Source organism: Phoxinus phoxinus (genome assembly GCF_949152265.1).
Source record: "Phoxinus phoxinus genome assembly, chromosome: 14".
Lineage (NCBI taxonomy): Eukaryota > Metazoa > Chordata > Actinopteri > Cypriniformes > Leuciscidae > Phoxinus > Phoxinus phoxinus.
In genome coordinates this window covers 25783024-25799672 of record NC_136889.1, presented here as the reverse complement: position 1 = coordinate 25799672, position 16649 = coordinate 25783024, and the positions used below count along the sequence as shown (strand labels likewise).

Sequence of the window (16649 nt, the reverse complement as noted above, 5' to 3'; positions counted from 1 at the left end):
CAGTTCAGTAATATTCTTGGGTTTGCGTGCTGCAACCGCCTTCTTCAAATCCCACCAGAGATGTTATATCGGGTTCAAGTCAGGTGACTGTAATGGCCACTGTAGAATCTTCCAGGACTTCTTCTGCAACCAAGCCTTGGTGGAACAAGTTTTAAAAATGGATATTTTTCTTACATGAAAGCATCGCTTCACTTCAGAAGGTTCCCATTGCCAGAACTCCAAGGGGTACACCTACCAGGGACGGACTGGGACTAAAAAATGGCTCTGGACTTTGATTAGGCCCGGCCCAAAGCAATCGGCGCGCGGAAACTCGTCAACTACAACAATAACGCCTGGCATGAGTGTCACAAGACTTTAATTGTGGCTCATGATACTATACCATCCAAATTATAGCAATAGCACTGTGATGTTGTGTTAAAAGCATATTATTCTAGATTAACTTGAATACTACATATAAATGGAGGTCTCAACACACTGCAGTCCTGTGTAAAAAACCTCTAGGCTGTGACTGTCTGACTTGGGGCGCTTAAAGTAATTTAAAGTTGAGCTGAGGTGGGTGTCTTTCTCTGCTCTTGGTCTAAGCTCAACCTGAATAAACAAATGTTTATTTTTTTTCAAAAAAATAATCTTAATTAATTTATGCACTAATTAATCTTACTGCACAAATAATAAAACCACATCTAAATGAAAATACACCATTACAAATGTAACTTCTGTATTCAAAATCTTCAAAGTTTGTAAGCTTTAACTGTAACGTTACCAACATTTTTAAAAGTAAAAGCACAACATGTTTCTTAATATTAGCTACTGCATGTGGCATTTTACAGCTAAAATGTTGAAGTTTTGCTGTTTTAACTAGCCTACTGTAATCATTAAAAATGTAGCAACCTGAATATCACTTCCTAACATCATCCCTAGCAAGTAACTCTCTTTATCCTCTCATGTTCCACACTTACTTGCCCTGGATACCTGTGGAACAGCTCATCTCTCTGTCCCTCATCATCACTGGTGGCATGTTGCTGTCTGGCTCACTTCTTCACTGCTGCTAATATTTACTGCTGCTGGCTGTGCTGCTAAATATTTCAGTTAGTTTGCGACATTTAGCGGTTTCAGTATCTAAATTCCGCAAAAAAAATGTATCTCGCCTTCTCAGCCCCGCCCTTTTCTTTCCGTTTTTTACCCGCGGCCGCGTTAACCGAAAAAAACAGGTGATGACTGCGTGGGTGGTGGGCCGGCCCGCCGGCCGTCCTGGAGTACCGGCCGTTCTGTGATTCTCCAGATCACACAGATGGCCAGTCCGCCCCTGACACCTACTGACCCAAAACCACAAGAAAAGTCTCTCAAAATCATATAAATAAGCCACAGAAGTTTTAGGATTCTGTTCTGTAGAGCGATGAAACAAAACTGGAACTTGCCAGCCCTATGGAACAGCGGTATGTCTGGAGGAAGAAGAATAAAGCATATGCCGAAAAGAACACTGCCTACAGTTAAGCATGGTGGTGGCTCGGTGATGCTCTGGAGCTGCTTCGGATCATCTGGCACTGAAAACCTGCGCTATGTCGAAGGCAAGATGGATTCATTGAAGTATCAGGAAATCCTAGAAGAAAACGTCATTGCAGACAGTAATAATGCTTTGAAAATGACAACATCTAAAGTAACATACTTTTTTCAGATTCAACAGTAGGGAATTGTTGAAAATACAGTCGTATTACTGTGAAAACAACAGAAATCATTTACATTGAACCTATATTAAATAAAGATAAATAGTAAGATAAATTTAATCACAGAAAAAAATTGTGATTAATCGCGTAGAAAAAATTTATCGATTGACAGCACCAATATATATATATATAATATATATATACAGTATATAAACAATGCAGCAATAATAACGGAGTTAACACATGCTTACAGGACGACTCTATAACTTGATCACAATTCACACCCACCAAAACTTTACAGCGAGAAGCTGGTTTGAAGCCGATGGGCTTTCTTTACATGAGAGCTGTTTTGGACTGATTGTTTGAATGCATTTAATACTGGATAATTGGACTATAAGCTCAGATCAATGAGTCCGTTTAAAAAATGTACCTTGAAAAAACATGCATAAAATACAGTTTTGTGAGAATCACCCTTCAATCTAATGGTTTACTTTGTTAGATATAGCAATGATGACAAAATTAATGTTTTAATCAAGGTAACTGGTGTATGCTTAATTTAACGATAAGTGTCTGATTAATCGCAATTAAAAAGAACATCTATTGACAGCCCTATTTGGTTTATTGATTTTTAGTAGTGGGTAGTGTAGGAAACTTTTCCTTCTTCTAAGCAAAGACCAGGAGACGTTTGGATCACGTTCATGCAGAAGTTATTCTTTATTGAGCGCGGCTGCAGATCTTCAAAACAATCTGAACTGTAACAGTGTACTTTCAATTTATGTACTTTTAGGGGCAGGGAGAACAGGGCTGGCAGGATTCAATTGCTGAAACAGGAGCTCCAAGAGCCAGTTTTCAGTAATCTAACAAATACAGAAAACAGGACTGACCGGACTCTCTTGCTGGAAGTTTCGCAGCTGATCTAAACATTTAGTCTGTTCACTTTTTTGCAGTTTCCTAAATTAAACATTTAATAAATGTGTTATTCTTCAGTAGGCTTATTTTAGGCCCAAAATCAAAACTTTATTTATTCACATATGTCAGGTCTTCAAAGTCTAATGATGAAGCCTTTGTTCTAAGTCATTTAAATGCAAATGTGCATAATTTATATCACATAAAAACCTGTAAAACAATGGTCTCTATATTGAAATTTAGGTTTATGGGGCAGTGTCCGCACTGAAAAGTTACTGCTGTGTAAACATGGATTTTAACCTCACAGTCACATACTGCATACATGAGCACCACCCCTATTACTCATTAACTCAAATGTTTGTCATAAATTCTCTGATGTAGTGATCCACTGCTCAAAAAGTTGCTACCTACCCAGACAGATTAATTCAAGCATCTCGCTGTATTCCCAAATTAGAGAGAAAAATGACCAACCAATCTCTTCATGTAAACATTGACAAGTGGATTGCTGAGAATGAAAGTTCATTTTCACCACCTGTTTGCAACAAATTAATGTAAGTTGAAATAATCTTTGATCGACAAACAAAATATGTTTTATATATTCACATTTACAAACAATAACTCCTATCTTTACATTGTTCTTTAGGTTCTTTTATCAGTTGAATATTATGTATGTTGGTGGTCCAAACGTGAGAAAGGATTATCACATTGAGGAAGGGGAAGAGGTAAGGTGCTACATGTACTACCAAATAAGATTAAATTACAAATTTACATGACAAGACTAGCTGACTTGACTTTCTCTTGATTAACTGATCTGCATTTTGGGATGAACTGATCTGCATTTTGGGAATCAGACTGCACAGAGAATGCTAACAGTTGATAAAAACAGAATTAGTCATGAGATTTACAAAAGGTTAGTGTTTGAGACTCAGAAGAGAAAATGGACAACACTGCAAAAAATGCTTTTCTTACTTAGTATTTTTGTCTTGTTTCCAGTCCAAATATCTAACAATTCTCAAATCAAGATGCATTTACTAGATGAGTAAAATGTCATAAGATATGTCCTGTTTTTCGGGGGATTTAATCAACATTAAGTGAGTTGTTGCTTTAAAATTCAACAAGCGCAATTATCTGCCAATGGGGTAAGAAAAATAATCTTAATTCAAACAGAAACAATATTATTTTTCTTACCCCATTGGTAGATAATTTTTCTTGTTTTAAGCAAAAACTCACTTAATTTGTATTTATTTCCCCAGAAAACAAGACTTAATATCTTATGTCATTTTACTACTTTAGTAAATGACTCTTGATTTAAGATTTTTTTTTATATTTGAACTGGAAACAAGACATTTTTTGAGAAGCATTTTTTGCAGTGAAGGGGGCAAAACTCATAACTAAAGATGATCTGAATATTGATGATAGTGCTATTTTTGCAGATTTTCTGCTTTGAAGCTTGATTGCTCTCCACTTGTTAATTGTTGCTAGTCAGGATTTACAGCACAAACGTGGACTACATTGCAGCACTTCTACTGTGACCAGACTGGAATAGTTTTCCAAATACACTTTGCATTTAAAAAAAAATTGGGACAGAGTCTATGTGAAGATGCAATTCACTGCTTTTAAGAGCATGTTTGTATCTAATATATTTTAGTCACTCACACTTTATTGTCTTTCTTGATTTTACAATTTTTGGCTATAACACTTAGTGAACTATAATTTATATTTAGTTTTAGGGAACGCCACTATAAAGTAAATCACTGATTATTGAGATAAGGGACAAAAGTACTTTTGAAAAGTGACAAACAAAAAATCTATACTACATTAATTTGAATTGGATATCTTCATAAACACTGGTCTCATCTATCATACCATGAAAAGGAACAGGTTTTTTATTTAACCACTTTTTATAAAAACTCGCCATTTGTCCAATAATATGTGTTATATTAGGCGCGCAAAAAAGTACTCGGTTACCTTACGGGATCCCCTTGTCAACGCCGTGCGCACCAAGCATCCACTGCATAAGCGATGTAAATTCCCAGCGCTCTAACAGGGCAGAAGAGGTTACCATTGACCTCGCTGCCGGATGCCGGCAAAGCAAAGAGAGAAATGATCTGCGCTCTGAACGGGGTGCCGATCACCTTGGGGACGTAACTATGTCTCGGTTTAAGGATGACTTTAGAGTCATTGGGCCCTAACTCGAGACACGCGGCGTTAACAGATAACACGTGTAAGTCACCCACACGTTTAACTGATGACAGGGCGATCAGGAAAAACGGGTTTGAACGTGAGGTATTTCAGATCCACAGTGTGTAAGGGTTCAAAGGGATGAGCTTTCAGGGCCTCCAAGACCAAAGAAAGATCCCAAATAGGAACTGATGGGGGCCGGGGGGGATTCATCCTCCTAGCTCCTTTAAGGAAGTGGATGATGAGCTCGTTCCTTCCTATTGCCTGGCTGCGCGTCGACTCTGCAAACGCCGCAATGGCCGCAACATATACTTTGAGCGTGAAGGGGGCCCTGCCCATGTCCAGCAGCTCTTGAAGGAAGCAAAGCACCCACGGGTCCAAACCTTTGTCAGTGCACCATTTAGTAAACATTTGGACGCATAGAGCCGTCTCGTAGAGGGAGCTCTAGACTGTGTTCACAACCCCTTCTGGCAGAGCAACGGGTATCCGTTGATTATCCATGCATGCAGAGACCAGCACTCTGGATGAGGATGCCAAATCAAACCGCCGGCTTGAGAGAGGAGATCTCTCCTCACCGGGATCGGCCATGGGGCTAAGTCTGACAGCCGCATCAGCTCTGGGAACCACGTCTGGTTCTCCCAACGCGGAGCTATGAGAATGTAGCGTATATGCCTCGGACTCTGGGTCCGTATGAATTAACTCAAATGATCCATAGGGAATTTTAATAACTTATCATGAATATGATTAATATTTTGCATATTACAGTTACATTAAATTATCGAAATTGAAAATATATAGACTATATGAATATATGAATAATCGATCACAACGTCTTATAATTCCTCATTCATATATCAATAATCTTATTTAATTTCGATTATGAGATAACCTTTAAGGGAAATTCATGTAATGATCAAATAGGTGTTTGTCCTGCAAAAACCATCAAAGATCACCCATCAACCTCTCAGTAAAGCTATCTCCTTATAAACTCCCAGAAACATTAACTTCCGGCCGGGAACATAAATTTTCCTGTGTTTATAAAATTAAAACTACTTAATGTAGTAAACAAGGAGCGCGGTAGCTCTTTTGGATATATCTCATTTATTAACTTTCAACATTCAGAAACAGTCATATAATATATGGTTTTAATAAATGCAAAACTACAGAATATAGGCTACTACACAAGATACACGTTTTATATGTCTATGTACATTTACTTACAGTTAACAAACAAGACAAAACGGGTAACAGATAATGAGAGAGTGAGAGTTGGAGAGAGAGAATGAGAGAAAGAGAGAATGGTCACGTGTGACCATAGAACAGCGAAATCACAGAAACCTTGAGAGACATCAATGCATCGAACCTTAAAACATTAAAACTCGTTAGAGTGAATAATACTTGCAAAGTTCGTTTGTGTGCACGAGCTGTGTCCAGCCTGCGCGTGTTCTCGGAGCAGAGTGCACGCGCTCGTGTCTCCTCGGACAGGGCGCGAGTTTTGAAGAAGGCCTCTTGTGGAAGTGATATGTTACTGAAGGAATTCAGGCTTCGTTCGTTCGACTCGTAGGTGGAAACGAACCAAGGAGACTTTGAAAATGAAACAAAAGAAACTTTATAAAGAAAATAAAAAGACGGACTCCAGAGAGGAGTCGATCGCGGACTTCACATGATGAGCAGACGAAGGCAGGACGCGAGAGAGGAGAAGGGGCGATTTTGGGGGAGCTTTGGCTTTAAAGAATGTATAGCTCCACCTTCGTTCGGCGCGAGCAGCCAATCACCTTCAGTGATTCGAAAGCGGGAAACTCTCTTTGTTTGCTGTGAACATCCTTCTGGCTTGGATTACAAAAGTGTGTGGCTTAAACCTTTTGGCTCCAGAAATATAACATGTGTAAAACAATGTACATTACTGCATTCTGCTATCAGAATTCGACTCCGTTAGGTCTCAAGATTCAAAATGCTACTTAACACCTCAGGTTCAGATTATCTGATAACAAGGTTACATAAAATATATAGGGAATATAATATTAGAAGCATTTAGAGTTTGATTAATACACATTAAAACTTACATTAAATCCCAAACCTGTCATGACATATAAATGGCAACACGGAATACATTTGGTAATGTTTTAAATATGATTCGTTTACCCCCTGGGGTCTGAGGGGTTTTTGGGGCCCTTGAGAGGTTTTGACATGCCCTGACATTTGTGCTTATTTCATCTACTTACAACATACCTTTGGCCAACACATAATTATGCTGTATTGCAGCACAAACTCTGCTACAATAATATGTGAGCAAAATGGAAGTTACATGTTTGCATTTTATAGAAAAAAAATATTATGCGTGGTTAGTAAGTTTTGGGAAAAAATTTGTCACTGCAATGAGCTCATATAACTCATACTGAATAGTTTGGCACAAGACTTTTGAGTTACCATTCTTGTAGGCTAGAATGTTTACTACAAAATGATGTGAAAATCATTCTGATCACTCTTTCACAAAACAACAATATAATGATTTAAACTTTGCAAGTCAGTTTTTGTGCCAGTACTGCTTTATGCGTAGGGGTGTTGATGGCCATGAATATGAATGAGGGGAGACAATAGACACTCCCCCATCCATGGCTAATGCCCCATCACGGTGCTGTGAGGCAGAGAGGAGAATCTGAGAATGAGAGGACATTCAAAGGTTTTGTTTTTTAATCTGTTTTTATTGTAATTCCTCTATGTGGAGGAACTAAATGTTGTGCCTCACAAGACCACAGTGCTACCGTACATATATAAACATATAGTACCAGTCAAACGTTTGGACACATTACCATTTTTAATATTTTTAATATTTTTGGAAGATGGCTGCATTTATTTGATAAAAAATACAGAAACAACAGTAATATTGTGAAATATTATTACAATTTAAAATAATGATTTTCTATTTTAATATACTTTAAAATATAATTTATTTCTTTGATCAAAGCTGAATTTTCAGCATCCTTACTCCAGTCTTCAGTGTCACATGATCCTTCAGAAATCATTCTAATATAATGATTTGATAATCAGGTATTATCAATGTTGGAAACCGTTGTGCTGCTTAATATTTTTTTATAACCTGTGATATTTATTTCAGGATTCACTGATTAAAAAGAAAAGCATTTATTCAAAATAGAAATCTTTCCTAACAATATAACTTAACACATCCTTTAAAAAAAAGAAAGAAAGGTAGTGTATACTGTTACAAACAGACTCATGGGCGAATGTGAGTAAACAGAGGTCACTTGCGGTCCAGTTTCCCGGGCAGGAATCACGCAGTCTGTGCAACCATGTCAACATCAGTCTCGGTTTTCCATGACAGGGTGGACTTGGACCTGTTGCTTGTTTGCCATGGCTCTCTTCGGGACCGGTGCTTGGACATGTTCATTGTCACATCTGTTGATAACACAATCAAAGAAACTGTATTATTATCGCTATCAATCACTATGGCCATGGATTAAGAAAAAGACAACCGATTTTGTAATTTCACACAAGAATAGGTAGGCCCTACTTGTATATTATGACGAGTATATTATGTATATTGTAAACACAATTACATTTCATCAGTAAAATATTACGTCTGTGCACTTACCATCATTCTCGATTGAGAACTGAACGACACCTGCGTCCTCTGTGGTGCTGGAGAAGGAGAGTGTGATGCAAACACATTCCTAAAAAAATAAAAACAACTGTGTTAGCATACATTATCCAAAGATGGGCGATTAATGGGTATGGACGCACAATGCATGTAGTCTATATATCTGTTGATGCGCCATAGGACGGAGAAATATCTATTTATGGGCCATAGATCGCGAGCTGTTGATGGCCATTATCTGCGCACGCATTTAGAGCATTTCAAACATTTACACCTGCATTCACAATCATCTGTGGCAATATTTTAGCGTGTGTCATAGGCTAACCAAAACCGAACATTTATATATAAAAATATAATGTCTAGTAGGCTATTTAGACAGTATCACATTTTACCGGAGGCTGAAATATATTTGCACGAAATCATATTTACACCTAAGCAGATATTCGCAAAAGTCAGTATTTTTAGCATGATAATCAGTGTCATAAGCTAATCAAAACGGATTGAAATATAATACAAATATGTTTAGAGAGTAATATCACATTGAAAAACGACCATATACGAATGTTAGGGATATTGTAAGGCAATCTTTCCTGTAAGATGTCAAAAGCTAACCAAAACTAAGCAAAATATAGTCTGAAAATTCACATGAGTTCTATATAATCAGAAAAGAATTATATAAACACTAAACAACTTACTCGAACTTGTATCCTCTGTGGGATCAATTCGCTCTTGAAAATGCAGCCGTTCTCCGTCTGAGATGCAACCGTTTCTCTGAGGAAAAGGTGAATTCTTCCTCGCTGTCCATAATCATCTGGAGGACGACTTTACCGGAGAAGCGTGTCATCCTCAAAACGCGATGAACTATCCGTGAATCTGACGAGAAACTGCGTGTTTTCAACATGGCATTGAGGGCGTGTGCGATGTGTAGATCACCTCAACTATTAGCATGTGAATAGCGCCGGGGGGCGTGGCGGCATCAGCTCATTAAAAATAACGAAGAGAGAAAGAAAAACTGCGCCTCTCCTTGGTTTCAAACGGATTACATAAACTAAGAATATGTGTTTTTTAATATAAATTACTTCATTTAAAAGAAGAGAATTCTAGCTTCATAAAGACAAATGTCTCGTTCCTGAGTGACAAGTATTCGCTGAGTTACAGTTCATTTTCGGACGCGTTTCAGAATGGACTTCATTGACAGAGAGAAGGCAGAACTCGCATCATGTTTATTTTTCTTTATTTGGCGAAAGACACAACACTTTGTTTTTATTGTGAGTATACACAAAAAAAATAGAAACTTAACTGGATCGAATGATGTAAAACACTTAAATGTAAGATCAAAACCAACAAAGTATTTTGAATCTCTTTTGCACTGATAAGAAAAAAAGCGAGCAGATCACGCCGGCGTGATTGCCGACCCCAGGGGGTTAAGGAAACGTTTGTGTGTGTGTGCGTGGTGATAGACAAACAGAGTTTCTTCTGTTTTATGGCATGTGAGTGTCCTGGCGTGAGGAATGTGTGGTGTCCGGTTACATGTTGGAATGGGAAAACGAGACAAAGACCTCTTGTCTGTTCAGGCAAATTAATGAAGTTTTCGCGAGGATCACGACTCATTAATGTGACCAGATGTCAATAGTCAATGTTGCTACAAGAAGCACAGTGGGGCGAACCTCCCTGATTCTCCTGATGACCTGAAGCAGCAGTGAGACCGGAGGGAACACGTACAGTTGTCGGTTACAGCCGCGGACTCGGGCGGATGACGTGACAATTTTTTTTATTTTAATTAAATTCGGGCGGGTGGCGGGCGGTTGAACCAATCAAATGAAAAATATATGTATACATTGTTAAATATTGTTATCTGACTATACCTACATCCAAAAAAAGAAAATAGGGGAATAATATTACATGCGCTTCATGAAGCACACGCGTGCGGTCTCTTGCTCTCTCTCCCTCTCTGCCGTGCAAGCGCTACGCGGTTTGGAGCACAGTCTCTGTCTCGCGGGGGCGCTCTAGCTCGCTCTAGATTCCGGGAGATTTTAACTAATTCGCGGGCATCAGTGAGCCGCTATCAATATGCTGGAGACTCCCGGAACTTCCGGGAGACTTGGGATGTCTGCATTTCTATACTGAAATAATATCGGCATTATAATTATTGATTTTTCATTAGGCTATTTTTTTGGTGCCCTACGCACAGCGCGTGATGCGCGTGGTGTGAGCGGCGGCGCTGTCCTATAGTCGTCACCCTGATGACAGTGCGTAGAGTTTGCCTATAATGTAAATGACTTGTTATTTTATTCGAGCTTTCTATCTATTTGCTAAAAAATAAAGTGAAATAGGCATTCATTATTAGTAGGCTAAATAGCAGCATGTTGAAATGATGTGCCAAAATGCATTTTCTATTAGGCTACAATGAAAATATTGTACAGTAGCCTATCAGATAAGGTCAGGTTTGCCGAAGTGCATTTAATTTAGGCTATTTATTCATTTTTGTCCCTGTGCGCTGATCGGAGACGAGTTCACTGCTGATATTCTGAGGTAAGAGCTTTCTAGTCTCGCGGCTGTCATCAGCAGTGCCTTGCATCGCCCAATCAGCGGATGGCGGGCGGGTGCGGTTTTGAAAATTGGTCAAAAACATTGGTGCGGATGGATGGCGGACGGATGATGAGTTTTGTGATGCGGTTGCGTATAAAATAATAGCCCATTCGCGCATCTCTAGCGCATACGCAGTAGACCCAACTGGAGCACTGCTGCAGCTGAAGCCATATAGCCCAACATTCTCTGAAATGTTTTCAGACCACTGATTCGCATGCCCTGACTTCTCAGGGGAGCGAGGGCCGCGTCCATGCACTTCGTAAATGTACGGGGTGCTAAAAACAGGAAAGTGGGGGGATGGGGAGGGGAGACGCAAGCGTTCGCGCGTTACATCGGACTCCTAATGTCTCTGGGAGCGGCGCTTCTTCTTATGCGGCCCGCTGGAGACAGGCGGATGTAGCAATACTGACTTTGAGTATAAATTGGGGAAATTAGCACTCAAATGGGAAATTAAATATTCATGGGTTTTAATGAATATTATTTGCATACGCCCCAAAGTGGTTCCAAATATGTATTTGTTCCGTCTTAACTATATGAATATGTATCAGGATTACTCATGACAATAATTCAAATAGGGAGAGGAAATGATTTCAATCAGTCGCAATACGACTGTAACCACCACTGCGTATGACATATAATATTTGCATCAACACTTCGATCTGTTTAGTTCTTGGCAAGCCAAATCACATCCATATGGCCATAATGGATATAACTTACCTCCCAAGGGACCAGATATAGAATATCTAATTATGCAAGGTTTAACAAAGGTTTAGTGGAGCGTTTAAGGTAGCATACAAAATCTTTCTTTTCATTGACATTCAGGTTTATGGATTCATAAAACACATAAATTCAGGCAAAGATTAAATTAAATTTAATAAAAGACACTTTAAAAGTACGTAGGTTACACGATCAAGAGTATAACAATATGCATAAACAAAACAAATGATTATAAAACGATTACGTAGCGTATATATAGTAACACGATATTAACCAAGAGATGGAGAGAGAGAGAGAGAGAGAGAGTGAGATATGAGAGAGATGAGAGAGAGCGAGAGCGAGAGAGAGATTACACAGTTTAAGGAATACTTTCAATAATCAAGAGACCGGAGGATTCTCAGACAACCTTAACTAGCTTTGTTTCAAAGATCAGATTTGGAATTAGCCTACTGTGTTTGTCGTTGGAAAGTCGTCTGGTGCTAGCGCTGTTTCTTTTGGAGCCTCGCGGGTTTCCGGGTTGCGTCATGTGGTTGTTTTGACGCAGAGTGGAGATGCTAAGCTTTCGCTCGTTAAAACGCTGGATCAAGGAAGTAGCTTTAAAACTTGTATAAAAATAAAGACTTAGTAATAGTAATAAACGGAAAGTAAACGGAGAGCAAGGCTCTCTTGAAGCGAAGGTAGAGTTAGAGAGACTAGCCGTTTAGACTAGAACTACAGACTAGAGACTAGAGTGGCGTGCTAGAATTGTAGAGCAGAAGTGTAGAAGAGCGGAAGACACAGAAGATGGGCTCGTCTCCAAAATATGAATGAAACAGGAGCACGCCCATTCTGAGCCTGGGAGCCAATCACGAGTGGGGATTTTGTGGCGCCAAGATCCCCTTTGTTTGACGGCACGCCTATTCAGCGCGTGGGGAGAGGTCAGAGTTTTATTCTAACATTATTCTGCACATCTGTAAATATTTAATAATGCATAATAGGTTGTTTCTCAAAGCAGATTCGGATTCGTCTAATTTCCTGGTTTATAATCATACCAAATTTGATAAGAGTTTAGATTAGGTTAAAGAGAGCTATATTGATTTTTGGGTATTATGCGCTTCTACTGGTTGTTTTAATCCGGAAAACGCGCATTCTACGTCAGATTCTGCATGCTTGTTAATCGCCGTTTCAAACAGAATGTTGCATTCTCACAAAAAAGCGTTTTTCTCACTTTTAGAATTCTCATGCGTGTGTTTCTGTTCCTCACCCCCCACCGTGTGTGTGTGTGTGTGTGTGTGGGACGAAGGGGGCGCGCAGTTGACTTGTTGACCTAAAGGGGTGTAAACATATGTCTGTGTGTGTGTGCGTTCGGCTTTTAGAACAATACATGAATGGAACTTTCACGGCGGGGAGTCCCTGTGAAAGAACCCAGACGCGGGATGTGCGTCTTTCGGGCGATAAATTCAATTAAAACTCCGGGGTATCTCACCTTATCTAGGCAGAGAAGACAATTTGGAATGCATTAAATCACAAAGTCTGTGTTTTGTCTAAGTTTAGCAAACTGTCAAGAAACCTCTTAGCCATGCAATAAGTCAACAAAATAGAAAATGTATGCTTTTATCTATCACCATCTGGCAATGGTGCTACACGGAGTAACAGCTTCGGCATAGAACACGGCGAGTCGAGCCCGCAGGGTCGACATCGACATCTCATCGCAGTGGACACAGCCTCCCGAAGACAGAGCGAGCTTCGCTGAAGAGATGAAAATTAGGTTTGCAGCCCCTGAGCCCTTCCTTTTATATACGCTAAGCCACCCCTATTCTGGCTGGCTATGACGCGTGAGGGCGCCTTGGGCATGACATCACGCAAGGATCAGTGGTTGGCTGCAGCAATTGCCACACTGCAGCCAATGAGCTCGCTAGACAGCCTGCTCTAGGTCTGCCTGCTGCTGCACTGCGTTGACAATAAATACAAAAATGAAGGATAATTTTTTGACTTCATATCTCGAGAAAAGATGACTTTACCCGTAGCGTAACGCAGTACAAGAGAACCTCTCGTAATAGAACAATACTTTTTATTAAAGTTATTATTTGCCATTTGGGTATAATAAGATATTTTTAAGACAATCAACATGTATACTTAGATAATATTATCATGTTATGTAGTTTTTATACATTACTTAATGAGTATGTGGGAGCACTTTTCCACTCCTTCAGCTTACATGTCAACATCATCAGAGAAAATATCTGACAGAGTTGACGTCTGACGGAGATCACAAAACAAAATGATTTACAAATATTTAAGGTTAGGATAAATATCTAATGGATTTCTCATTTGTAAGTCACTTTGGATAAAAGCATCTGCTAAGTGAATAGATTTGAATATGTAAATGACACCTAATTCCTTAGTATCTTTCAGGAAGTAGAGAAAGTTCCTCAATGGCAATTTTTTTACAGCACCTTTACAGAGGCCAGCTTTCAAATCAAATGATAGCAGGAATTTAATAGAACTGTCTCTTGTCCTCTGTCCCTTTCAAAAAAGGACCTAGTTTAGTGAGCAAGTCAGAACTGTTCTTTAGTTAATGTTTTAATGGTGATCACCAAAGGTCAGCGCAAACCATCCAGCTGAGCCATAGCTAATTTTTCTCTAGATATTACAGACATGATAAGACTGTACTTTACCCCTTTATTTCAAATAAAGGCATACAGGCTAAAATATTTGTTATCCACAGTTCACAGAACACTAATATTCCTCTAACTTTCTGTTGCACTTGTCTTTGTGTCTCAGCTCTTTTATCAGGTGAGGGGTGACATGATTTTGAAAGTAATTGAGAACGGCAAGCATAAAGAAATACATATTCGAGAAGGAGAGGTGAGAATAATCCAGATTTGTCTGTGTGAGCTGCCTCTTAAATGGCTCTGCTATTGTTATTGTCTGACAGGCTGAATTCATGTAACAAAAGCCAATTTAGTCTATAAAGACATTTTATATTTGCTCAAAAGCCTGCTTATTGCTGCTGAATTCAGATGTTCCTGCTTCCAGCACGGATTCCCCACTCCCCTCAGAGACAGGCAGACACAGTAGGGCTGGTGGTGGAGAGGAGGCGGCTTCGTTCAGAGACAGATGGCCTCAGGTACCATGGGATAATACTCCCAGTCACATCCATTCTTTATTACGTCTGCCATTCTCCTGTGACCTTATCTGAACCATGATACTATTGGATGCTGGATCAGGGAATAAAATATAAAAGATGTATGTGATATTTTGTTTCCTTTTACTTTACTCTAGGTACTTTGTGGTCAATAGTACAGATGTCTTGTTTGAACGTTGGTTCTACTGTGAGAACCTTGGAACACAACTAGTTCCCATCATCAAAGAGTAAGTCACCAGTGTTTATCTCTCTTTATATATATATATATAATTAAAAAAAGATTATATATATATATATATATATATATAAAAAATAACTTATATTTAACTATATATTAATATATATCACTTATATTTATAACAGTATCTGTATCTACTGAAATGGCAAAATTATTTGTTTAAATTACATGGAAAACGTCTCGGATTATGACTGTAACCCTGGTTCCCTGAGAGCAGGGAACGAAACACTGTGTCCTGAGACACTATTGGGGAACGCCTCAGCATGACTGATGACGGAAGCACTGTAAAGCACAGTATGGGCCTCAACCGAATGACTCTCAAAGTGAGAGGAAGCCAAGAAGGAAATACTTCCTATTTTAATCTAGCAGAGGGGTCTTGAATCAATAAGGTCAACATCTCCAGCTACCGCTAAGCTAGATGTGCTATTGTGTATATATAGAACTAGGATATATATATATAAAAGTAGCAATAGAGTCCCTGTAACAGCTTCACAAGTAATATAGGGGCTTGAGGGAGTGGAGGCCGACTGATTACCCTTTTTTTTAGAACTATGTTCTAACTCCTAAAGGCTAGCTGGAGGAGGCTAAAGAGTGCCAACAACTCATCCACAATAAAACTATGAAGCTACAGGGAACTGATATCTCTGTTAAACGACTCTCACTACTGGGAGGAGATCTAACAAAGCTCACACCTGTTATTTGGAGAGCGGAAGCCGCAGACATGTGAACTCTCATATTAAAGGAGAACTCCGGTCAATTTTAACATTGAGCTCAATTTTTAGTAAATTTGGAGTGCTGTCAATACAGAGAACAACGACAAAAATCGGTGTTGCCTACACCGTGTTATCCTCTTTTTAAAATTTGCACCCTATTGACTTGAATGGGGTCTAATTTTAAACCTGCTTTTATTTCTCTTATCATCCTTGATGTGTCATACAAGTGCCCAGCCATGTTGAGTGATTCCTTCAGAGTGAACACGAGTGAATCTGACAGTAGATGTGAAAGATATTAATAAAAATTATGTTATATCAGCCAGCGCACATACCTGTATTTAGTTCCTGTTTCACGCGAGTGATCATTGGTAACTAAACCTATGCGCGTGAACTCGACAATCGACTACTTTGGACTTCGACCGAAAACAGGAACTAAATACAGGTATGTGCGCTGGCTGATATAACATAATTTTTATTCATATATTTCACATCTACTTGATTCACTTTCCTGAGGTCCTGCTTCTTCCTAAACGGAGAAGGCGCACGAGCAGCAGCACTGTCCCTCTGGCCCCAACTTCAGTCCTCAGACCGAGGCGGGCCAGGGCCCCCCCTGACTGTCTGGGTGCAGACTTGGACCGGCATGGTATTCAAGATCTAAAGGCAGCTGAAAACGCTTTCGCCTCTCTGAATTTCCAGACCACCGCCTCAATGGATATGGCAAACAATTCAAAGGGTGAAACAGGGGCATCGACAAGAAAGGCCTTCTCTTTCTCCCCGATGCTCGCCAAGTTCACCTGCAGGTGTCTCTCCGTGGCCACCATAGCCGCCATCGATCTCCCGACCGCGCCAATGGTCTGCTTGGTGGCCCGGAGAGCCAGGTATGTAGTGAGCCGCAACTCAGCGA

The 16649-nt window shown here is 39.5% G+C and overlaps 1 protein-coding gene across 2 annotated transcripts in view; it reads left to right on the top strand.

Annotated features, from left to right (window-relative positions):
• The first annotated feature begins 2555 nt into the window (after positions 1 to 2555).
• haao (3-hydroxyanthranilate 3,4-dioxygenase) overlaps positions 2556 to 16649 on the top strand; it is a 31471-nt gene continuing 17377 nt past the window's right edge. The window contains exons 1-5 of one of the 2 annotated variants that reach the window (XR_013800261.1): positions 2556 to 3118; positions 3211 to 3289; positions 14431 to 14514; positions 14670 to 14776; positions 14932 to 15021. Coding sequence is in view for 1 of the 2 variants with exons in the window: in XM_079635725.1 (XP_079491851.1) it covers positions 3030 to 3118; positions 3211 to 3289; positions 14431 to 14514; positions 14670 to 14776; positions 14932 to 15021 (449 nt within the window). In the remaining variant the exon portion in view is untranslated. The remainder of the gene's footprint in view (positions 3119 to 3210; positions 3290 to 14430; positions 14515 to 14669; positions 14777 to 14931; positions 15022 to 16649) is intronic. The other variant, XM_079635725.1, reaches the window with a different exon arrangement.